This window comes from Artemia franciscana, chromosome 17 (genome assembly GCF_032884065.1).
Source record: "Artemia franciscana chromosome 17, ASM3288406v1, whole genome shotgun sequence".
Taxonomy (NCBI): Eukaryota; Metazoa; Arthropoda; class Branchiopoda; order Anostraca; family Artemiidae; genus Artemia; species Artemia franciscana.
Genome location: NC_088879.1, coordinates 14,033,946 through 14,059,238, shown reverse-complemented (window position 1 = coordinate 14,059,238; position 25,293 = coordinate 14,033,946). Strand labels below are relative to the sequence as shown.

Sequence of the window (25,293 nt, the reverse complement as noted above, 5' to 3'; positions counted from 1 at the left end):
GAATACTGCTGTAGAGGTTCCAAATCCTATTTATAAAAATGTAGAATTTTTGTATTTTCTGCCAGAAGAAAGATCACGGATGAGTGTTTTTTTTTTCGGGACGATCGTATTGACCCACTAATCCTAGAATATTGGGAGAGGGCTCATTCGAACGGAAATTAAAAGTTCGATTGCTGTTTTTAAGTGACCAAAAAAACTGGATTGCAACTAGGCCTCCTCTCACGCGCCTTTTTTCTCAAAATCGCCCGATAAAAATTTTGAGATAGCCATGTTGTTCAGCATAGCTGAAAGGCCAAATAACTATGCCTTTGGAGACATCTTGACCCCACAGCCCCTTGAGTAAGGTCTTTTTAGTTGAAAAATTCGCCCATTGTTTACGTACAGTATTTGTTATTGGGAAGTATGCATACATTTTTCGGATGGGGGAGTAAATTTTCTGCTGGTGGGATTTTCCACGGGGAAAGTTTTTCAAGGGGAGGGGTTTCCAGGGAGTGACTCTTTCAGGGGAAATTTTGCACTGGGGGAATTTGCCAGAATGCCTATATTAAATTCGTCTTACGTCTTGCTTTCTCTTTGCCGACTCAAATTACACGAGGAGATGTTAAGAGTAATTGTCCAGGGTAAATTCTCACCAGGATTGATTTGTCTAGAGAATAAATCCGCGGGGAAGAGGGATTTTTCCGTGGATTTTTCTGGCATAAAAACGATCATAAATTAAATGAAAAAAAACAAGTTTTTCTCAACTGAAAGTAAGGAGCAACATTAAACCTCAAAACGAACAGAAATTATTACGTATATGAGGGAGGTTGCTCTTCCTCAACACCTCGCTCTTTACGCTAAAGTTTCAATTCTGTGCCAATTCTTCAAGAATGTTCGTTTAATGTCAACGATAAGAAGTACTAAAAAACTTTAGCGTAAAGAGCGAGGTGTTGAGGAAGAATAATCCCCCTCATATACGTAATAATTTCTGTTCGCTTGAAATTTTAATGTTGCTGCTTACTTCCAGTTGAAAAAACTTGTCTTTTTATATAACTGCTTACGAAAAATGGTCTTAAGCAGATCTTTGTTCGCACCACCAGAAAAAAGAATCGGTGACAATTTTTCAGTTAAGTTCACATCAATTATTGCTCATTAAAATTGATCATCTTAAGCACAGAAAATAAAACGATATATCACTGCTTTTAGTTCCAACCATCTCCCTATACTATGTAGTTTAAATTTTTATAGCTATAGTCATCATACTATACTCATTATAGCTATACTCTCACAAAAAAACAAGAGAAAAACCCACAGTCTTACCAATTTTCAATGAGTTTAAAGAGTTGATTGGCGGAGACCTTTTTGAAGAATGTAGCCTCGAGCTTGTTCTAAAAGAGCAAAACAGGGTCAAAATTTGACCTACCTTTGCTTGCATACTAGCTGAAGCTATTCTCTCCTCTAGTGCCTCTACTTGCTGTAGAATCAACAAGTCTACTTGTAACGCTTTTTCCCGAGAGAAATAGTTCTCATCAACAATATTGCTCTCGTTAACGTCACTTGGCATGACCTGTAATAAAAGCAGATCTGAACTTCAAAGTGCAGGGAAAATGATTGTAAACTCGGCATGCACACAAACAGGAAGAAGGAGGGGGCAGGAGACTCTTCCCCGAATTTCATATTAATAGGCTTGTCTCTAAGAACATCGTAAATTTTTCGTAGAAGTTGCTAGATTTTATGCCTTTATTAAATATAATCCATCCCCACTTGATATGAACCCAAAATGGCGCTAATACGGAATGGGGTACAGATGGAGGGAAAAATCTTCCCCGTCCTAGCTTTTAGAAATATTCTTTCCGCATTTTTTCATGGAAAAGTGGCTTTTTTGTTAAATTTATTGAAAAAAATTGAAAAAAACAAAAAAATGGCCCCCATAGATTTTCAGAAACACATTTTGTTCCCCAGGCCCTAATATCCGTAAATCCACAGCACTGCTCCTGCGTGTGAAACTCTCGAGACACTGAATTAGCTGCGTAAGCATGATATTATAACAATAGGTAAACAAACAATATAGTAAATAGTTAATATGAAATTACAACATAATATGTTATATTATGCAGACACAATTAATTTTATGTATAGAACATAATTGATATAATATTATAATAGGCTGTAAATAATGATTAGATTATTATTACAGGCTTTCACATACCGAGTGAATCCATAAAAGCAGAAATAAAAAAGATAAGGAAACCGACTTTTTTTAAGACAGTAGAACTGACTATTAACCCCATGTCCTTCTTTTTTCTTTTTATTTTATTTCTTTGATTTAGATCATTGGAGGCTGAAATTTATTTTAGATTATCAAATGCTTTAGAAAAGCAACATAATAAGTTATATTATGCAGACATAATAAATTTTATGAGTAGAAAATAATTGATATAATATTATAATAGGCTGTAAATAACGATTAGATTATTATTACAGGCTTTCAGATACCGAGTGAATCCATAAAAGCAGAAATAAAAAAGATATGGAAACCGACTTTTTTTTCAGACAGTAGAACTGACTATTAACCCCATATCCTTCTTTTTTCTTTTTTTTTATTTCTTTGATTTAGATCATTGGAGACTGAAATTTATTTTAGATTATCAAATGCTTTAGAAAAGCAACATAATAAGTTATATTATGCAGACACAATTAATTTTACTTGTAGAAAATAAATGATATAATATTATAATAGGCTTTAAATAAAGATTAGATTATTATTACAGGCTTTCAGATACCGAGTGAATCCATAAAAGCAGAAATAAAAAAGATATGGAAACCAACTTTTTTTCAGACAGTAGAACTGACTATTAACCCCATATCCTTCTTTTTTTCTTTTTTTTTATTTCTTTGATTTAGATCATTGGAGGCTGAAATTTATTTCAGATTGTGAAATGCTTTAGAAAAGCAAATTGGAAATGTAAGCCTAAATTGCAGGACTCGAGATAGAATTAACCCTTTCGTGAAGCCCCCTAAAACACTTCACACCACTACGGTATTACGCGGCTGCCCCCGTGGACATCCGTCATCATCTCTAAGGCATTTTCAGCTTTTCAAAACCAAACAGAAATTAAGAAACGCTGATGAAATACAAAAGTTACTCTTAAGAAAGACCTTATCCAGGGTGGTGGGGAGGTTTTGAGTCTGACCCCCCTCCCGAAAAAAATATTTTCGGCTTATAAAAAGTAACAAAAAAAGCACATAAATAAATGTTTGAACCGTTGTTTAAAGATTTCCCCCCCCCCCGACAAAAATCCTTGATACGCAGCCCGTAAAGTTGGTGACATAATTATACTTAATAAATCGATACTTGAATATGATGCAATTAGCTCATCAAAAACACTGCCAAAGCAGAAGCTTTAAATAAGGTTAGAAGAAGAAGGAAATCGAGAAGGAATTGAAGACATTTCTCGATTTGGCCGAGTCATCCTTCTGCTTACGACTAAATAAATAATTAAAAAAAATATTATAATAACAAGAACAACAATATGCTCCAATTTTGGAACTGTAGTCGAAAATTCAATGACCCTAAAGGGTCTTTTTTTTGTCAGATAATCAAATCAAATTAAGGAAATATGATTTCGCCTCTGACCCAAAACATTGACCTCCAAAAAAATTGGCTGCCCTTGATTTTGTTGAAAGTGAAAATACACTGAATGAAAATTTCTGTAAGGTGAGGCGTGCTTATTAAATATACTTGTTTTCGCCAACTTCTTATAACCATACGAGTACCAACAAAACCTCTCCCTAAAATATAACCAGGCCGATAATACTAATACTACTACTACTACTAACAGCTCATTGCAGCACCAAGCCGCCTGAAGCCAATACAACTACACACGCCCCTCCTTCATCCCAGAGAGTTCATATTTTGGAATATAAAAGAGTTTATGGGATATAACTTACTTAATACACGTTTGCTCTTTTCTGATAAAAAAAAGAAGAAAAAACAAGAATTATTTATGTTTATTTATTAAACATAGAAATGAAACATTTACTGATATCCACAAATTCAGCCCTTCAGGAGGAGCAGAGGATTTTCACAAAGGATAAAAATGAAAAAAAATTGAGGCCACTTTTCTAAAATTTTCTGGGGGGGGGGCTTTGGACCAATACCACTGCGTTTCCTCTGACCCATCCTCTCAGTATGCAGGTATGGAGGAATACTAAACCAGGAACAATTTTTGAATTTTGTACTCAGATTTCTACGTTTTCCAGCACCAGATAAATAATGAGTATCCAATATCCTGACGACCCTCTATCGAGTTTAGTTACTATGTTTAAAGAAATGATCGTTTTTTCTCATTAGATAATATTCAGTTATTTATGTTATTTAAGGTAGTAACTTTTATTGAATTTTACCTGCCCAGCCGATTCCGCTCATAACTCAACTTAAAGCAAACTCATGTAAGTTGTTTCAAATAGTTCGTGGTAACAAACTGTAGCAAGGAGCGACCAGGCTCAATAGTAACCGAAACTCTAAAAAAACGGAATTTTGATGCCAATAGTTTCATCAAAAGAATTGCATTGTAATACCGATTTTAAATATATAAGTTTCATCAAGTTTAGTCTTACCCATCAACCCAGAAAAGTTGCCTTATTTTAGAAAATAGGGGAAAACATCCTCTAAAAGTCATAGAATCTTAACGACACTTAAATCACACTGTCAGATTCAGCGTATCAGAGAACCCTACTATAGAAGTTTCGAGCTACTATCTACAAAAATGTGGAATTTCGTTTTTTTTTTGCTAGAAGACAGATTACGGATGCGTGCTGTTTTTTGCAGGGGTGATCGTATCAACCTAGTGGTCCTAGAATGTGGCGAGCCGGCTCATTTATAACGGAGATTGAAAGTTCTAGTGGCCTTTTTAATTGACCAAAAGTTGGAGGGCACCTAGGCCCCCTCGCACGCTCATTTTTCCCTAAGTCACCAGATCAAAATTTTGAGACAGCCATTTTATTCAGCACAGTCAAAAAACCTAATAACTATGTCTTTGGGGACGACTTAAGCCTCCACAGTCCCCGGGGGAGGGGCTGCAAGTTACAAACTTTGACCATTGTTTACATAAATAGTAATTGCTATTGGAAAGTGAACAGACGTTTTCAGGGGGGCTTTTTCATAGTGGGGAGGAGGTTGGGGGAGGAATTTACGTGGGAGGAGGAATTTATCATGAGGGAAGAGAATTTCCACGAAGGGGGCGCAGGATTTTCTAGCAGCATATAAACAAAAAAAACGAGAAAATAAATGAAAACAAATTTCTTCAGTTGGAAGTAAGGAACAGCATTAAAACTTAAAACGAACAGAAATTACTACGTATATAAGGGGGCTCGTCGCCTCCTCAATACCTCGCTCTTGACGCTAAAGTATTTTTAGCAATTTCAACTATTTATTCTACGGCCTCTGTGATTCATGGGTCATTCTTAAAGATTTGGGACAAAATTAAAAGCTTTAGTGTAAAGAGCGAGGTATTGACAAGGAGGTGAACCCCTTCATATACGTAATAAAAATATACAAATATAGAAGTTCGTTACGCAAGTTAATTCGTAAGTTACGTATATTTATTACTAATAAAAATGTTCGTAAAAAAAATAAAAAGTACTAGTTGCCTTTCCAAGTAACCGAACATTGAAGCGCAACAAGGCCTCCTCCCCCACCCTTTTTTTATTAAAATCGTCCAATCAAAACTATGAGAAAGCTATTTAGCCAAAAAAAAGTTAATATGCAAATTTCGTTTTAATTATTCATGTACGGTGAGCCAAAATCAAAACAAACATTAATTCAAAAACGTTCAGAAATTAAATAAAAAAAAAACAAGTTTTTTCAACTGAAAGTAAGGACCGACATTAAAATTTAAAACGAACAGAAATTAGTTCGTATATGCAAGGGGTTGTCCCCTCCTCGACGCCTCGCTCTCTATGCTAAAGTTTTTAAAGGTAAAGTTGTGAGAAAGAGTCAAACTTTAGCGTAAAGAACGGGGCGTCGAGGAGGGGACAATCCCTTTCATAAACGAAATAATTCCGGTTCGCTTTAAGTTTTAATGTCGCTCCTTACTTTCAGTTGAAAAACTTCCAGTTTTTTATATTTAATCAATAGAAAGGATTTAGTTCAAAAGAGTGGGAAAACTAACCGAAAAAAACGCTTTTCCGCCATATAATCGAAACATAAAAAAAAACCTGCGGTTGGATTTTCAATTATAAATAATGACGAATAATTATTCTCCGTTATTTCGTATCGTTATTGCCATCAAGACAAATTTTTCGATACCACTAAAGCAGTTTAATGACTCACTGATAAGGCTTTGGATCTTAGCAATATGCTAATCGATGTCACCATTTATCGATTCTTTTTCTGCTACAGAAAAAAAAATTCTTTTTTTGTCACAGATACTTCCTCAACTTTTTAATATTTTTTTTTATCTTTTTTAACATTAGCAGCTCTTCTATTTTCACCCAGAAAATCTCAATTTGGCTACGACATTCAACGATTGTTTTTGTGTTCAGAGGGCATAGACATCGGATCATTCTTGATGTTACTGAATTATACAGCAATGAAATAAAGCAAAAATATAACCACTGGGGAAAGGCTGGGAAAGAAGTTTTTTGTATATATGACGTCATGCCATATATACAGAAGACATACTAGAAGACATGCGACAACAAGCATCACAACGAATCCCAAACGAAAATAATGAAAAAAACAAACCAAAAAAAAACAGTTATTTGAAGATAAGCAACATGAATGATCCCATTGAATCGTAAACATATTCTAGCCTAAAACAAACGATCTAGATAGACCAGAAGCTTCAGAAAATTCGTTAAGAGCCTTAATTTTAGAAAAAAATGAGTGATGTTATTTCTTTCTCTTATATCTACTTTTTAAAACAGTAAAAAACTTTAGCGTAAAGAGCGGGGAGTTGAGGAGAACAATCCCCTTACATATACGGAGTAATTTCTGTTCGTTTTAAGTTTTAATGTCGCTCCTTACTTTCAGTTAAAAAAACTTGTTTTTTATTTAATTTCTGAACGTTTTTGAATTAATGCATGTTTTGATTTTGGCTCTCCGCACATAAATAATTAAAACAAAATTTGCATATTAATTTTTTTTTTTGCTAAATGGCTTTCTTATAGTTTTAATCGGAAGATTTTGAGAAAAAAAAGAAGCGAGGGAGGAGGCTTAGTTGCCCTTCAAGTTTTTGATTACTTAAAAAGGCAACTAGAACTTTTAATTTTTTACGAACGTTTTCATTAGTAAAAAATATACGTAACTTACAAATTAACTTACGTAACGAGCTTCTATATTCGTATGTTTTTATTGCGTATATGAGGGGGTTCACCCTCTTGTCAATGCCTCGCTCTTTACACTAAAGCTTAAATTTTGTCCCAATTCCTTAAGAATGACCCCTGAATCACAAAGACCGTAGAATAAATAGTTGAAATTACTAAAAATACTTTAGCGTAAAGAGCGAGGTATTACGAGGAGGTGAACCCCTCACATGCATAATAATTTCTGTTCGTTTTTAATGCTGCTCCTTACTTTCAGTTGAAAAAACTTTTAATATTTATTTTTTCAGTGTTTTTTTAAATAATACTAGAAAATCCTGCGCTCCCTTCATTGAAATTTTCTTCTCCCGTGGCAAATTCCTCCATAGAAAGATCCTCTCACGTAACCCCCCTCATTTTCTCCCCCCCAACCCAAAAAAATCTCCTGACAACATCTGTACACTTCTCAATAACCATTACTATATGTAAACACTGGTTAAGGTTTGTAACTCGTAGCCCCTCCCACAGGGACTCTGGGGGAGTAAGTCGTCCCCAAAGACATAGTTATTAGGTTTTTAGACAATGGTGAATAAAATGACTATCTCACTGGGTCGATACGACCACCCCTAAAAAAAAAAAACAAATAAACACGCACCCGTGATCGGTCTTCTAGCAAAAAAATACCAATATCTACATTTTTGTAGATAGGAGCTTGAGACTTCTACAGTGGGGTTCTATGACTTTTAGGGGGTGTTTCCTTCTATTTTCTAAAATAAGGAAGATTTTCTCAGGCTCGTAACTTTTGATGGGTAAGACTAAACTTGGTGAAACTTATATATTCTTTTATTGGAATAGATTCTTTTCTGGTTCTTTTGATGTAACTACTGGTATCAAAAATCCGTCTTTTAGAGTTTCGGTTACTATTAAGCCGGGTCGCTCCTTACTAGAGTTCGTTACCACGAACTGTTTAATAGGAATTACCACAAATAAGTGTGGTATTGCCACATCGTCAAGGCAGTGCCAATTACACTTCACTCAGAAGTAAATATATATCTTATATTGAAGTTTATTCAGCCAATCGATTTACTATAAATTTAAAAGAAATAGATTTAGAAGGAAAAAAACACAGATGAAAATTGTTAGGAACTACCATTCCTGAACTTTAAAAAGAAAATTTTTCAATTTTTTTTTTTGCAATCTTAAGAGTTCCATTAATTACATGATCATATTACACTGGTCCTAGGAAAAATAAATCTAATTCATTATCAAATGCATCCGTAGGAAGAGTATAAATTTTCAGCATCAAAAAGTTTGATTGTTTCTTATAATATTATATAATATATAATCTATATATATAAAAATAAGTTGTCTGTCTGTGTGTCTGTCTGTGGATCAGGTGACGTCATGTTTCTGTGTCGGCTGACGTCATGAAATTAGTTGTCGTCATTTTTGCTATGACGGTGACGTCATTAAAGATATTTAAGACATATATGTTCACGTAGAAATCTATTAATGTTTAAGTTTAAAATGACTGATGAACTTACAATGGCAAAAGCCGATGAAGATGCTCAAAGAGTCTATGCCAAAAAACTTGCTGCTGATAGAGAAAGTCAGAAAAGAAAGCGTGCCGAGGAATCAAAAGAACAGCAAGGAAACAGGCTTGAGGCTAAAGAACGCAAAACCGCGCAGTTAGATGAAGATCCACCTGGACAGCGAGAGTCAAAACATATCAAAACTGAAAATGATAGCGATGATGATTGGGTTTGGGATTTTGACTCGGATAAGGTCATCAATGCCTACCAGATTTTAGTTAAAAAAACAAAGGTTCGGCGATATGTATTTCATAGTGAAGCTGAAAAATAAAGAAGAAAAAGAAAACTGAAAAAAGAAAAATGTAAAAAACTAAAAAATACTAAAAAGAAAAAACACTCAAAGAGAAATTACAGACCGGGACACAAATGACGACCGGGACAGAGGGAATATAAATAACGACCGGGACACTCAAAGAGAAATTACAGACTGGGATACCGGGACACAAATGACGACTGGGACACAGGGAATATAAATGACGACCAGGACACAGGTATTTAAGAATATCGTTCAAAGACAAATTTTTAATTGTAAGAAGACCGTTGAAAGAGAAATTTCTAATTGTAAAATGACTGAAGAACCTACAATGGCAACGGTACCACCATCGAAGTAGATAACCAGTGGGTTGTTCCATATTCCCCATTAGTGCGAAACGTCAACCCCAAGTCAAATTCGTGCATTGTTTGGCATCATTTTAACAACTTGCTCTCCATTAGCTCCTACAGAGTTATAGGAAAAATATAAGTCAAAAATGTCCGAAGATATACTCCATCGAAAACAGTTAGAGACGTCAGATATGACTTTTGATTTTACATCAGAAATTTATAACTACACTTTAGTTATTATAGAAGATTTGTGCGTACGTATGGCAAACAAACCTCTTCAGGATTTGGGAATGCCTTCACCTAACCGTATCGCTGCTGTTTCGACATGTGTAGAATTGGATCGTGAAAAAAGTTACAGTACGAATGATCTATTGTCGTATGTACAAAATAACATTTCCAAGTTAACATCGGAACAAAAAGACATTTATGATACGATAGACTAAATTTCAGGACGTATACAACTACCTGCTGATTTCTGTAATTTAGTGACGTCCAAAAATGAATTGATTGAAAAAGTATTTCCGAATATTCTAAAAAATTATAAAAATAATAAATGGCTAAGTGAAAGAGCGATTCTCGCACCCAAAAATATAGACGTCCACGAAATCAACAATATTGTTTTGACCAAGATTCGAGACCCGGCAGTCCTTTACAAGTCAGTCGACACAGTTTTGGAACCAAATGAAGCGGTTAATTATCCATCTGAATTTTTAAATTCCATAGATCTTTCAGGGTTTCCACCACACGTGCTACAACTAAAAATAGGCGTACCAATAATACTTTTAAGAAATATCAACCCACCAAAGCTTTGCAATGGCAAGCGACTTGCCGTAAAAAAAACAATGGAAAACCTAATAGAGGCCACAATCTTGACAGGGCCTTTTGAGAGTGAGGCTGTTCTTATTCCTCGCATTCCCATGATTCCAACGGATCTGCCTTTTTAATTTAAAAGATTACAATTCCCAATTCGATTAGCATTTGCAATCACCATTAACAAAGCTCAAGGTCAATCATTAGAAAAATGTGGTATAGATCTTAATACTGATTGTTTTTCCCATGGACAATTGTACGTTGCATGTTCGAGGGTCGGTAAACCTGACAATCTATTTATATGCAGCGACAATTGGACAGCGAAAAATGTTGTATATTCGCAAGTTTTACGCAGTTAATTTGTATTGTATCTACCTATCTATCTATCTATATAAAAACGAGTTGTGTGTATGCATGTTTGTTTGTTTGTAAAAAGAGCGTTTGCATATGACGTCATTATTAGTACATACGGCTTTGTGTATGCACAGACAATGGGAAAGCCAAGAATGTTGTATATTCGCAATTTTTACGTAGTTTAACTCCTGCAGACGAAATGAATGCTTGCCTGAAAAATTCTAATTTATGGGCACACGTAAAAATATTAAAATTAACTACAAATATGCGTGTCCGATTGCAAAACGAATTGCTGGCAATTGGAAACGGAAATCTCCCAGTAGTGGGAAAGCCAAAAATGTATATTCGCAATTTTTACGTAGTTTGAAACACATATATAAATCTATCTATATTCACAGGTGGGACACAGGGACACAACTACAATGGCGCGTAACTAATATGGCGCGTAACGACTTACGCGCGCGGGGGGGCTTGGGGGGGCGCGAAGCACCCCACCAACTAGGTGTTGGGGTGGCGCGAAGCGCCACCCCAACAGCTAGTATTATAATATTATAGTATTAACAATTTTATTATTTCGATTAAACGGAGCAAAATTTTCTTTTTAAAGCTCAGGAATGGTAGTTTCTAATAATTATTCTTAAGGGGGGGGGGGCGTTTGATAGACTACCTTAAATTGTTACCAAAATTTCCCTCTCAAGACAGCTTAAAAAATGTGACCCCATAATCACACTGATCCTAGTTTCACAGCCCTCAATTTCTTCCCCCTATCCAGGCACACACGCTTGGGATATTGTGGTAGGAATTACCACAAATAAGCCACATCGGGGTCACATCGTATTGCCACATCGGGGCCACACATATTGCTACATCGTCAAGGCAGAGTGTCGATTACACTTCACTGAGACGTAAATAGATATCTTATATTGAAATTTATTCAGCCAATCGATTTACTATATATTAAAAAGGAAATTAAATTGATTACATATTAGACTAGGAAATTAAATTGATTTATTTTTTAAATAAAATGATAAAAAAAAGAATTCAAAAAGTTGAAGTCCTGCCATAATGTTCCCAAATGTTATAATAAAAAAACGAACGTAATAGCTGTTCGGAATAATTTTGTCTCCTAGGAACACCCCCCCCCGTCTTTGAACAAAAGTTAGATATTTTTTTCTTATTTCAAGAATGACACACGACCAATATGATAGAAAGCCCAACATTTTTTTTTTTGTAATTCAGCATTTTCAAATTCAAGTTATACATTTTGTTTTAATTTTTCTTTGTAATCTTTTTTCAAAACTTTTGAAAAGTAGCCAGAGAATAAAATACTTACAATTACAAAAAAGCTATGTTTGTTGCAATTTAAAATGGTTTCAGAAAAATACAGTTAAACTTTAGCGTAAATAGCTGCGGGTTGAAGGAGCGGCAGCCCCCTCCATGCAAAGGACAATATCTGTTAATTTTGGATTTCAATATTTTTCTTTATTTCCATTCGAAAAAAAACCAGTAATAATGCAATGCGAGGAGCTGACAATTCACCATATCTCACCAAGCACCACAATGTGACAAACTTAAACAATAACTCGTCCTTTAATATAACTTTTTTAAATTTAAAAATAGGGGATACCCAAGCTAATACACTAATAGCAATGAACTCGCCAAGGGCTTTATATACCACCAACCTTCCAACCACCAACCTTCCAGTCAACCAACCAGAGTTATACCACCAACCTTCTGTTATTAAACAAGACAGAGCTAGTTACTAAAGAAACAACTACATAAGTTCCAAGAAGCAAAAAACTGTATATAAAGATCTTTCCATTATATAAAAATTTGCTAAGTTACAACCAAAGCCTGGCATTGGTAAGGTCAAACACTTTTAGTGAAAGTTGTTACATTTTAGGGTGTTGAATTAAGTCTGAAATCTACTGTCGCAATACCGGATTCTTTATAGCGCAGTATTAGGGATTACATACTATGTATACCAAGTACAGACGATTGTGCACCTCTAGGCACCCTCCTCTCTGCCTTCTGTATGTCATTCTTTATCTTTTTTTTGAAGTTAAGCCTCTTATTGGCCCAAAGTTTGTGCCCACTTTCCTGCGTTCGTACAATCGTACATACGGTATATATAAAAAAAACATATATGTACATATTACTAAGGTATACATAAAAAACATTGCGCACAGTCCCTCAGTAATAGGTATATGCAGCTATTTGTTATGCTGATATATGTCAAGTTTAAAGTCATTGAAACAAGAAACATAACAAGGTTTTTTTTTCTTATAGCATAGTTAAAATTAAAAGAACAATAGGAAGTTCTGGGCATGGAATTAGGTATAACAGCTATAGAGGAGGTAACGACCTACATCATAACGTTATGTAGAATGTAAAGATGTACACATGAAATGATTTCGGTTGGGGGGGGGGGATAAAACAATGTAAAAACAAATGATTTAGCTGAAGTTTATATGGAAGGTCAGTGAAAATGGCCCTGATTAATGAAAAACATATTAGATAACAAAATATAAGGTAAAAAATTCTCAACAGCATTAATTTCCGAGGACTAAGGACTTTCTTTTCAGATGTCATGTCATCCTCCGGTATACCCTGCCTCCCAAAATTCACTCCCACATACCTGCTAGATAAGCATGCTGAAACTCATAATTTTCAGGTCAGGTCATGGTAACCGTTCACAGCAAGGTAAAGAAAAGATCCATTAAAGTACTTATATGACAATACATTACTATGATTATCGTATATTGTGATAGACAAGGAAAGGTTGCAGCCCTCAACTGGTAGCACAGACGGCTAATATATTTAGTTCTTATTGTTCTGAAACAGTTAAATAGCAAAGAACATTTTACTATCTTTTGGGGGAAAATAAGTGACTTCCGTATTTTGAACCGCCAGGATTTCTATTTTTTTTTTCTTTACAAAAAGCCCTTTTTGGTTATGCAAAGACTATAAAAAAGCAGACTTTCCATAACTGAACCAGTACAAATTTTATAAAATATAAAAAATTAAAAAAAATTATAAATTTTACAAAATATAAACAATTTTTTATGAAATTATCGGAAGGACTGAACCTTATGGTGTATGCTAGGCTCGTCCCAGCACTTGATTAAATGAATAAAAACAAGATTTTTTTTAACTGAAAGTAAAGAGCAACATTAAAACTTAAAACGAACATAAATTATTCTGTATATGAAAGGGACCATCCCCTCGTCAACGCCCCACTCTTTATGCTAAAGTTTCTATTGTTTTAAAAAGTAGAGTCGTGAGAAAGAGTCAAACTATAGCGTAAAGAGCAGGGCGTTGAGGAGGGGACAGTCCCTTTCATAAACAGAATAATTTCTGTTCGTTTTAAATTTTAATGTCACTCCTTACTTTCAGCTAAAAAAAACTTGTTTTTTTTATTTAATTTCTGAACGTTTTTGAATTAATGCAAGTGTTGATTTTAGATCACCGTACATGAATAATTAAAACGAAATCTGCATACTAATCTTACTTTTTTTGAATAAATGACTATCTCAAAATTTTGATCGGACGATTTTGAGGGAAAAAGGGGTGGGGGGGCCTTGCTGCCCTCCACTTTTTTGGCCACTTAAAAAGACCACTAGAACGTTTGACTTTATTTACGAAAGTTTTTATTAGAAATAAAGATATGTAACTTACAAATTAACTTACGCAACGAACTTCTATATTCGTATATTTTTATTACGTATATGGGGGGGATGCCCCCTCGTCAATACCCCGCTCTTTACACTAAAGTTCTAATTTTGTTCCAATTCTTTAAGAATGACCCCTGAACCACAAAGGCCGTTTAATTAGAATAAATAGTTCTGATGAAATTACTAAAAATACTTAGCGTGAAGAGCGAGGTACTGAGGAGGGGACGAATCTTCTCATATACGAAATGATTTCTGTGTGTTTTCAGTTCTAACGCTGCTCTTTATTTTCGGTTGAAAAAATTTGTTGTTTTTTCTGAACGTTTTTGAATTAATGAAGATTTGATTTTAGCTCACCGTACATGAATAACTAAAACGAAATTTACATATTAATTTTATTCTTTTTTGGCTAAATGGCTAAAGTTTTGATCGGACGATTTTCAGAAAAAGGGCGGAGAAGGGGGTCTAGTTGCCCTCCGATTTTTTTTTTCTTAAAAAGGCCACTAACTTTTAATTTTATTTACCAACTTTTTTATTACTAATACATATACGTAACTTATAAATTAACTTATGTAACGAACTTCTATATTCGTATATTTTTATTACGAATATGAGGGGGTTCGTCCCCCTCGTTAATACCTCGCTCTTTACAACAAAGTTCGAATTTTGCTCCATTTCTTTAAGAATGACCCCTGAACCATAAAGCCCGTGTAATTAGAATAAATAGCTCTTTTGAAATTACCAAAAATACTTTAGCGTAAAGAGCGAGGTATTGAGGAGGGGACGAACCCCCCTCATATATGTAATAATTTCTATTCGTTTTAAGTTTTAAAATTGCTTTTTACTTTCAGTTGAAAAAAACTTGTTTTTTATTTAATTTCTCATTGATGTTTTAGATAATGCTGGAATACCAGCGCCCCCTTCATGGAAATTCTTTTCTCCCATGATAAATTCATCCATGGAAAGATTCTCTCACGTAACCACCGACCCCTCCCACCACCACCATAAAAAATACCCCAGGAAACGTCGTTATACTTCATCAATAACCAATACTATATGTAAACAATGGGCAAAGTTCATAACCTGGAGCCCTTCCCACGGGGACTCGGGGAATTAAGTCGTCCTCAAAGACATATTTATTTCGTTTTCGACTATGCTCAACAAAATGGCTATATCAAAATTTTATCCAGTGACTTTGGGGAAAAATGAACGTGGGAATGAGCCAAGTTGCCCTCCAATTTTTTGGTCACTTAAAAAGGGCACTAGAACTTTTAATTTCCGTTAGAATGAGCCCTCTCGAGACATTCTAGGGCCCTTGGGTTGATACGATCATCTTTGAAAAAAAAACAACAACAACAACAAATAAACACGCATCCGTGATCTTAATTCTGGCAAAAAATGCAAAATTCCACATTTTTGCAGATAGGAGCTTGAAACCTCTACAGTAGGGTTCTCTGATACGCTGAATGTGACGGTATAGTTTTCATTAAGATTCTATTACTTTTAGGGGGTATTTCCCCCTTTTTTGGAAAATAAGGCTAATTTCCTTAGGCTCGTAACTTATGAAGGATAAGAATAAACTTGATCAAACTTATATATTTAAAATCAGCATAAAAAGGTGATTCGTTTGATGTATGTATTGGCATCAAAATTGGTATTTGTTTTTTAGAGTTTTAGTTACTATTGAGCCGGGTCGCTCCTTACTACAGTTCCTTACCACGAACTGTTTGTTACACTTTTTTTAAAATATTCTTTGGTGATCAAGATGGTATATATATATACATATATATATGGGGGCGCTTCACCCCCCCAAGCCCCCCCGCGTGCGTAAGTCGTTACGCGCCATATTAGTTACGCGCCATTGTAGTTGTGTCCCTGTGATTCTAATGATTGCCCTTGAGCTTTGTTGATGGTGATTGCTAATCGACCATTCCCTGTGTCGCCGTCGTCATTTATATATCCCCCTGTGCCCCCGGCGTCCCCGTTGTAGTTGTGTCCCTGTGTCTCGGTCGTCATTTATATTCCCTGTGTCCCGGTCGTCATTTGTGTCCCGGTGTCCCAGTCTGTAATTTCTCTTTGAGTGTCCCGGTCGTCATTTATATTCCTTGTGTCCCGGTGTCCCGGTCTGTATATACATTCGTTTTTGAATTGGTCTTTTTTTTAGTTATACCTCACGATTCTAATGATTGCCCTTGAGCTTTGTTGATGGTGATTGCTAATCAAACATTCCCTGTGTCCCCGTCGTCATTTATATATCCCCCTGTGCCCCCGGCGTCCCCGTTGTAGTTGTGTCCCTGTGTCCCGGTCGTCATTTATATTCCCTGTGTCCCGGTCGTCATTTGTGTCCCGGTGTCCCGGTCTGTATATACATTCGTTTTTGAATTGGTATATGATGAAATAAATTTTTGTGTTTTTCCCCCTTTTTTTTTTAGTTTTTTTTTGGTTTTTACTTTTTTTTTAGTTTTTTTAGTCTTTTTTCTTTTTTCGTTTAGTTTTTTTTGTAGTTTTTACCTTTTTAGTTTTTTTTTATTTTTATTTTCATTTTTTTCAGTTTTTTTTTCTCATTTATTTTTCAGTTTTTTTCCTTTTTTTTTCTTTTTTATTTTTTTTTCTTTTTTAGTTTTTTTAGTTTTTTAGTTTTTTGGCTTTTTTAGTTTTTTTATTAGTTTTTAGTTTTTAATTTCTTTTTAGTTTTTCTATACTTTTTACCTTTTTTTTAGTTTTTTTTTACTTATGTCCTGGTCGTCATTTATATTCCCTGTGTCCCGGTGCTTTGTTGATGGTGATTGCTAATCGAACATTCCTTGTGTCCCGGTCGCTTTCTCTTTGAGTTTCCCGGTCGTCATTTATATTCCCTATGTCCGGGTGTCCCGGTCGTCATTTGTGTCCCGATGTCCCGGTCTGTAATTTCGTCAGTCGACAAACATGACGTCAGTCGACACACAAACATGACGTCACTCGACACACACACACACAGACAACTTATTTTTATATATATAGAAGATAGATAGATACGTCAGTTGACAAACATGACGTCACTCGACAGACACACATACACACAGACAACTTATTTTTATATATATAAAAGATATATATATATATATATATATATATATATATATATATATATATATATATATATATATATATATATATATATACATGCATATCTGCAAATTTGAGGACAAGGTCAAATTAAAGGCGTTTAAATAGCCATTTCATATGAGCCATTCAGCAGCCAACCTGATGAAAGCCATAAAACAAACAGGAGAGAAGATTCAAAAGGGGAAAAAAGCGCTGGTATTGGTTATAATGCACGTAGGATCTGGTGGAAAAGCCTTCACTCCTGATTGCAGACAGTTTTCGTCATCTTCTGGTACTAGTCCTTGTTTTATTGGAAAACTATTGTGATTGTGTTAAGTTCCGAGCCAATCATATGCTTTGAATTTTAATCTTGAAATATAAGAATTGGACTTGATCAGGCTGGCTTTTGAAAAGTTCATATCCAACAATACATAGTCATAGAAAAAAAATTGGGGACTGGAGGGTCTTCGACCGTTCAATAGTTCAAAACTATTTCTGAAAATATTATATAACGATATATTAATCAAACAGTTCGTGGTAACAAACTGTAGTAAGGAGCGACCCGGCTCAATAGTAACCGAAACTCTAAAAAACAGAAATCTTATATTAATAGTTACATCAAAAGGATCGCATTTTAATGTAGATTTTAAATATATAAGTTTCATTAAATTTAGACTTACCAATCAAAAGTTACGAGCCTGAGAAAATTTGCCTTATTTTAGAAAATAGGGGAAACATCCCTTAGAAGTCATAGAATCTTAACTAAAATGACACCATCAGATTCAGCATATCAGAGAATCCTACAGTAGAAGTTTCAAGCTCATATCTACAAAAATGTGGAATTTTGCATTTTTGCCACAAGACATCACGGATGCATGTTTGTTTCTTTTTTTGTTGTTTTTTTTCCCCAGGGGTGATTGTATCGATCCAGTGATCCAAGAATGTCGTGTGAGAGCTCATTTTGATGGAAATTAAAAGTTCTAGTGCCCTTTTTAAGTGACCAAAAAAAATTGGAGTGCATCTAGGCCCCCTCCCACGCTCATGTTTTTCCCAAAGTCACCGGATCAAAATTCTGAGATAGCCATTTTATTCAGCATAGTCGAAAAACAAAATAAGTATGTTTTTGGGACGCCTTACTCCCCCACGGTTGGGGGAGGGGTTGAGGTGAGGGGGTTATGTGGGGGGGGCGCGGGATCTTTTAGCATTTTTTTAAAGAACAATGAAAAAATAAATATGAAAAAGTTGTATGAACTGAAAGTAAGGAGCAGCATTAAAACTTAAAGCGAACAGAAATTATTACGCATATGAGGAATTCACCTCCTCCTAATACCTCGCTCTTTACGCTAAAGTAATTTTATTAATTTCAACTATTTATTCTACGGCCTTTGTGATTCAGGGGTCATTCTTAAGGAATTGGGACATAATTTAAACTTTAGCGTAAAGAGCGAGTTATTAACGAGGGGATGAACCCCCTTATATACGTAATAAAAACATACGAATATAGAAGTTCTTTACAAAAGTTAATTCGAAATTACGGATATTTTTACTAATAAAAATGTTCGTAAAAAACTGAAAGTTCTAGTTGCCTTTTTAAATAACCGAAAAATTAGAGGGTAACTAGGCCTACTCCTCCGCTTCTTTTTACTCACAATCGTCCAATCAAAACTATGAGAAAGGCATTTAGCCATAAAAATAAATTAATATGCAAATTTCGTTTCAATTATTCATGTACGGTGAGCCAAAATCAAGACATGCATTATTTAAAAAACGTTCGGGAATTAAATAAAAAAACAAGTTTTCTTAGCTGAAAGTAAGGAGAGAGGTTAAAACTTAAAACGAACAGAATTTACTCCGTTTATGAAAGGGGCTGTTCCCTCCTCAACGCCCCGCTCTTTACGCTAAATTTTTTTGCTGTTAAAAAGTAGAGTTGAGAGAAAGATTCAAACTTTAGCGTAAAGAGCGGGGTGTTGAGGAGGGAACAGCCCCTTTCATAAACGGAGTAATTTCTGTTCGTTTTAATTTTTAATCTCGCTCCTTACTTTCAGTTAAAAAAACTTGTTTTTTTTTTATTTAATCCAAATATATACCGACAAAGGAAAAAGAATAAAGACAATATAGCCCAAAACGGCAATAATGATCTCCATTTTATAGCCCTTCAGCTAGGAAGTTTATGGCCCTCAAGCCATCCTGTGCTTTCGTATACCCTTCCTGTTTACCTCCCCCAGATTTCTACCCCAGCTCCATATCTACTGAATTATAAAAGTAGCTGATCATACTTTATGCAAAACTTAAATTTAGTGACGTCTCATGCCATTCTTGTTCTGCTAAATCTTTACTTTGACCTGAAGCACACAAAAGATAGGTATGAATGGATTCTCAATGAAAAGACTCCAATTAAAATAAAAGAAAAACACTTGGCAAAAACGACCATATTTCTTTTTTACATATTTTTCAATTAGTTTTAAAATCAATAGCAGCGAAATGACAATCCGAATTGCTATTACTGGCACATCAGCCTTTTGACCTTGCTATTTTTTGGCTTTTCTTAATTGTTGGCAACACCAAAAGTGTGTTCTATCGAACAGACGACTGTTTCTTGAACATGTTCACCTTATTGCAATTGTCCTTGCAACTGGAGGGTATGTTTTTTTTCTAACACCTGTTCCACAGGTATTGGGCCAAATTGATTATTTATCGGTTTTTCTTCCGATAAATAAATTCTACGAAATCTGTAAATTTTCCCAAAAAACGGTCAGCCCTTGCTCTTCCCACTTACAATTGCAACTTTTTTGCTTGATTAAAAAGAAAAAATAAACCAAGAATTGTAGACATGAAAACAGCAGTAGTATCCATATATTTTATGATAGAATTTCTGTAGCAAGAAAGGAATGTCAAGTATGGAAGCTATGTCGAGTATAATGTCAACTAGATCTATGTTGCATGGACAACGTGAGGTGTTACGGCAACCGTTGTTCGGCCTCGCCGTTTAAAGAGTTACGAGAGCAACACTTTGGTTTTGTTTCCTCGCTTCGATTAAACGCTGAAGTTGTTAATCTGTAAGAATCTTAAAATAAATACTAGGTACACCAACTCGCAAAAGTTGCAAATCCCTCATTGTAACTAGCAAAAGTTGCAGACCCCTCATCACTGAAGATGATTGTAGCCTAACAGCCGATTATTACTTACAAGTCCTCTACATGTCTTACCACTAGAACCAAATTGATACACCGGAAACAAATAATAGGTACACCAACTAGCAAAAGTTGGGAACCCCTCATTGCCGAAAATGATTATGAGCTAACAGCCGACTGTTGCTTTAAACTCCCCTATACATCTCACAATTGGTATCGGCCTATTTTTGGCTTCAGTGTGTATACCTTATTACTGGAGTTGTCAACCCCTTTAAACTTTCAAACTGATATATCTCAGGAAGAAATTTTTCTACCAAAAAATGGATGTCATATACTTTGATCAGCTCACCAAGAGCTATGGACTGCCGTCAAAAAAAATCTATCTGTCTTGTTTCAAGAGTTGACTTTTTTTCCGTAGGCCAAGTTACTAACGTCATCACTTAGAAAGGAGCAAAGGATAAACTCTAATTTCGTTAGCAATGAGAGAACTTTTTAAGTTTAAGAGGCACATCTGATACCATTTCTGTATCGGCCTATTTTTGGTTTCAGTGTGTACCTTACTACTGAAATTGTCAACCCCTTTGAACTTTCGAACTGATATATCTCATGAAGGAATTTTTCTACCAAAAAATGGACGACATATACTTTCATCAGCTCATTAAGACCTATCGACTGCCGTCGAAAAAAAAATCTATATGTCTTCAGTTCAAAAGTTGACTTTTTTGCCGCAGGCCAAGTTTCTAACGTCATCACTTAGAAAGGAGCAAAGGATAAACTGCAAATTTTTTAGCAATGAGAGAACTTTTAAAGTTTGAGAGGCACATCTGATACCATTTCTCCACCGCAAACCCAAGGGAAAAAAAAACGAATGATAAACTCAGCTGAAATCACGAACAGAAATGGGTAGAAACAATAGGTGGCACTAGGCAAGAGTTCTACGAAACTTTTTAAAATACAAAGTCATTTTCATCAATCCAGCCTAAGGTCCACACTTTACGTAAAAACCGCAGAGGTTAGACCCTTACCACTTTCTAGAAATAAGCTGAAATCGGGGTGCTAGAAAAAAAGAAAAAAAAACGCGACAAAACCAAAATGTTGCTTTCGCAACACAATTATTCTTAGTTAGGTTCATGTGTACGTGCCGGGTTTTGCTCCAGTAAAATTCATACAAATTGTACAATGTTATAATCGTACACTTGTACGATATTAGTACTATCTGCACTAGTCTGCAAATATAAGACTCATCAAGTGATGATCTATTAGAATTTATCTATCAGATATTACATAGTATAAAGTCAAGTATAAATATAATCAAGTGGAGAGGGAGTAGGAACAAAGATACCATCTTCAGGCAATAGGTGGACGTAATCAGCTGTGACATGTAAACAGAGGCCTACAGTATGCGCATTTCCCACTCCTAAATCGCAAAATTTTCCTGCAACTTTCTATAATTTCATTTTGTCTAATATATATCCCTCCCATTATGTACACCCCTCAATAAATTCCTTCATGCCTTCCTGAATGACCTACTCGTATGGCTTTTACCTTTCGCTATACTATAAATGCAAAAGGTAGCTCGCCATGCTGAAAGATGAGAACTGGACAGTTGTATTAGAAGAGTAGTAATGATCAGACGAAAGATTATGGATAACTTACAGGAGTAGGAACTGGCGCTACCGTTAACGAAAAAAACAAAAAAACAACGGTTCTAATATTTGGTATTTCTTGACATTTTTTCGACGTAATAGTAAAGCAAAATTAGTGCAATTAGTGTATCTGGCCAATTCACTGTAGTAATAAGTGTTTGATGTCAGTTTCTGAAAAAAACATAATTAAGAAGTTTGCGAAAATTCCAAGAAACGCCAAATGCTAGATGACGTTAGATGACACTGGCGATTTTTTGCCGACACTGGCGCCAGTTTTTGCTCTTATAATCTACCTACACTCTTTGGATTAGACTTAAATACAAAATGGAACTTCTTCCCATTTTGCTATTGTTGTTCGTGAGTGAACATCTTCTGTGAGATGGTTAGATTCTGATTTAAGCCTTTTTTCCTTTTTTTTTAAAAGATCAAAAGTAACTTTTATCTTCGAAACGAAAAATTTTAGAACAACTGGGAGGAAGACTAGGTTAGGTTATTTTGATATTTTCGGACAGACGAATACTTTTGCATGTATAGAAGTTTAAACAGAACCTCCTGTCATGTTCTTTTCTTAGTCATTTTTGTAAAATATTGATTCATAAATATATTGAAAGATTTTCAACATAAAGAGTAACTTCTCAATCACCAATTGATATTATTTGTAAAAATAATAAATAAAACACAAAAATGTAATACTATCAGAAGCGGCGTTTTTTGAAATTTTCTTGTGCTTATATGAAACCACACTTCAACCTATCTGCACATTAAGAATGTATTCTATCCAGTTTACATTTTCACATTGATTAAATAGGAGGTTTGGGAGTCTTACTAGCTGTGGATATTCAGCTTATATATCAGTAGGTAATGCCTGGTGCATGTCTGCACCAGCATGTCTCTGCACCAGGTGCATGTCTCATGTCCTAAAGACCAAACCAAAACACCATATCTAATTTTTTTTTCAAGAATGATAAATGTTTTCCTAGCAGGTCTTTATCCAATGGTTGAATCGATGGAGGTGTATTTACTTCTTGGGAGGTAGGGGAGGAGAGCCATGACTGGAGCAAAATGTGTTGGAACATCTAAGTTTGTAGAATACTAAACAAAATTGCATCTGCTTTATACTGAATTGAACCCACATTATTCACAAAGCACTTACAGCTCCTTTTACTGCTAATTAAACCCTTGAATAAATCGTTAAACCCTTGAATTGTTTAAAAGCTTTCTTTAACTCACCTCTAAATTATAGGAATAAGAGGAACATCATTCAGTTTTACTACTAAAAGTTTTACAGGCACGTAGCTTAAAGTGCGTAATTAAAGTTTAAGGTACGTTGTTTTACAAGTATGTCCATACTTTTTTTCTTTTAGTACTACTAAACATTCGTTGCAGCTCTAAGTCACCTGAAGGCAAAACAACTCTACACGCTCCTGCCTTACCCCCAATTTGTTTTAACTCTACTCTTTAACCCTCCCATGAAATTCAAATTTCCTTTCAACCATTTTTACGACCGATTCCCACCCCGTTCGGGAACGACCTACGGTTCGTTCCGTCCCAGACCAATTGTGAAAATGCAGGGGTTTTGCCAATGTATCACTCCTTGTCCGTAAACAGTGGCTTAGCCGTGCTAAACTTTCTTTCCTATAGCCCTGGAGTGTGAGAGTGAACCAAATTTACCATTCATATTATTCATTTACATACGGGCAGTCAAGTGAACATCTAAAATATTCTAAAGCAATTCCTTTTGTTTTGGGCAAGACAGAGTCAAGTCGGGGCAAGCGGAATTCTCACCACCATACATGTCAGCCCCTGCACAACTCACCTCAACACAGCTGAACGGCAATACAGCCCAAACTTTACACATATCACGCACCAAAAATTCTTAAATTCTATTCTTCGGCAATTTCTTTTGTTTCGGGTAAGACAGCATCGAGCCAGGGCAAAAATGATTTTTACCGCCATACAGGTAAACCCCCATATAGCTCCCTCCGCCATAGCTCAATGAGGCACTACAAAACTTGACTTATATTGCCTATTCTTAGGCAATTCCTTTTGTTTTGGGTAAGACAACATCAAGCCGGAGGAAGCTGAATATTTACCGCCACATATTTTATGCCTTTAATAAAAGTAACATTTTGAAAGAAAACGAATACGCTTCAAACTTTCATTTAGAGATTATATTTCAAAACGGGAATGGGAGGACTCATATGATATATGTTGTGTGTTCAACGACGACAAAACTAGTTCTGACATGTTTTACATACAGGATAAATAAATTATTTCCTATATTTTCTTAAAAGGGAGGGGGTATAGTAGTTCTACCTTGGAGTTGATTCAAAGCCACTTATGGGGGTGGGAGGTGGAAGCCACTTATGGTGGTGGGGGGTGGATATTCTTTGTTTTTGCAAAAACTGGAAACAAATTACATAGATAGATATCAGATTAGATAGATACTAGTTTAAGGGACGCTATAACATCACTCGCATCTGACAGATACTGGCGAAGTGATCAACCACCAGTAAAATTAATTTCATCATTGAAAATAAACAATAGTGAGATTCAAGGGACGCATGGTCTCGGAGGTCATCCTGGTACGGGTATGGGGAGGTTCAGCTAGTTTCTTGATTTTTGTGTAACCACAATTTGTTAAAAACCATATCTTAAAAAAAGTTCCCCTTTTATTTGCTGGTCGTAAACCCCCCTCTGGCTACTAGTTTTCTTTTTTTTTGTACTTCAAGAGTATAAATGAAATATTATGCAAATGCCATGGAAAGTAAAATAACAAAAGAAAAAGTTGTGCTCACATAACCTCGCTCAGGTATCAAGTTATGACCTCAAGTGAAGCGCACGCAATCACAAGTAACCACAATGAGGAGCATAGGTAAATACAATGCAGATGCATAGGTACAAAAGACAAGGGGTACAAAAATAGGTACAAAACAAAAAGCATAGGTACAAAAAACAAAGACGATACTAAAAAACAATGGCAAACAACTTCATCTCCTCCCAACCGTGCTTAAAGCGCATTCTTTGGCTACCTTTCAGGATATTCTGCATTTTTATCGCCTCATCTCTGCCTATTACGTGGCGACATGCTTTCCTCTTTTCCCCCTGGGAACTACTT

The 25,293-nt window shown here is 35.3% G+C and overlaps 1 protein-coding gene across 1 annotated transcript in view; it reads right to left on the bottom strand.

The window, feature by feature from the left end:
• The window catches only part of LOC136037890 (bromodomain adjacent to zinc finger domain protein 2B-like), a 152,001-nt gene that overhangs the window by 21,516 nt on the left and 105,192 nt on the right, over nucleotides 1-25,293 (bottom strand). Inside the window, 1 exon segment of the mRNA XM_065720745.1 lies at nucleotides 1,403-1,546. Within this exon segment, the coding sequence (XP_065576817.1) occupies nucleotides 1,403-1,546 (144 nt within the window).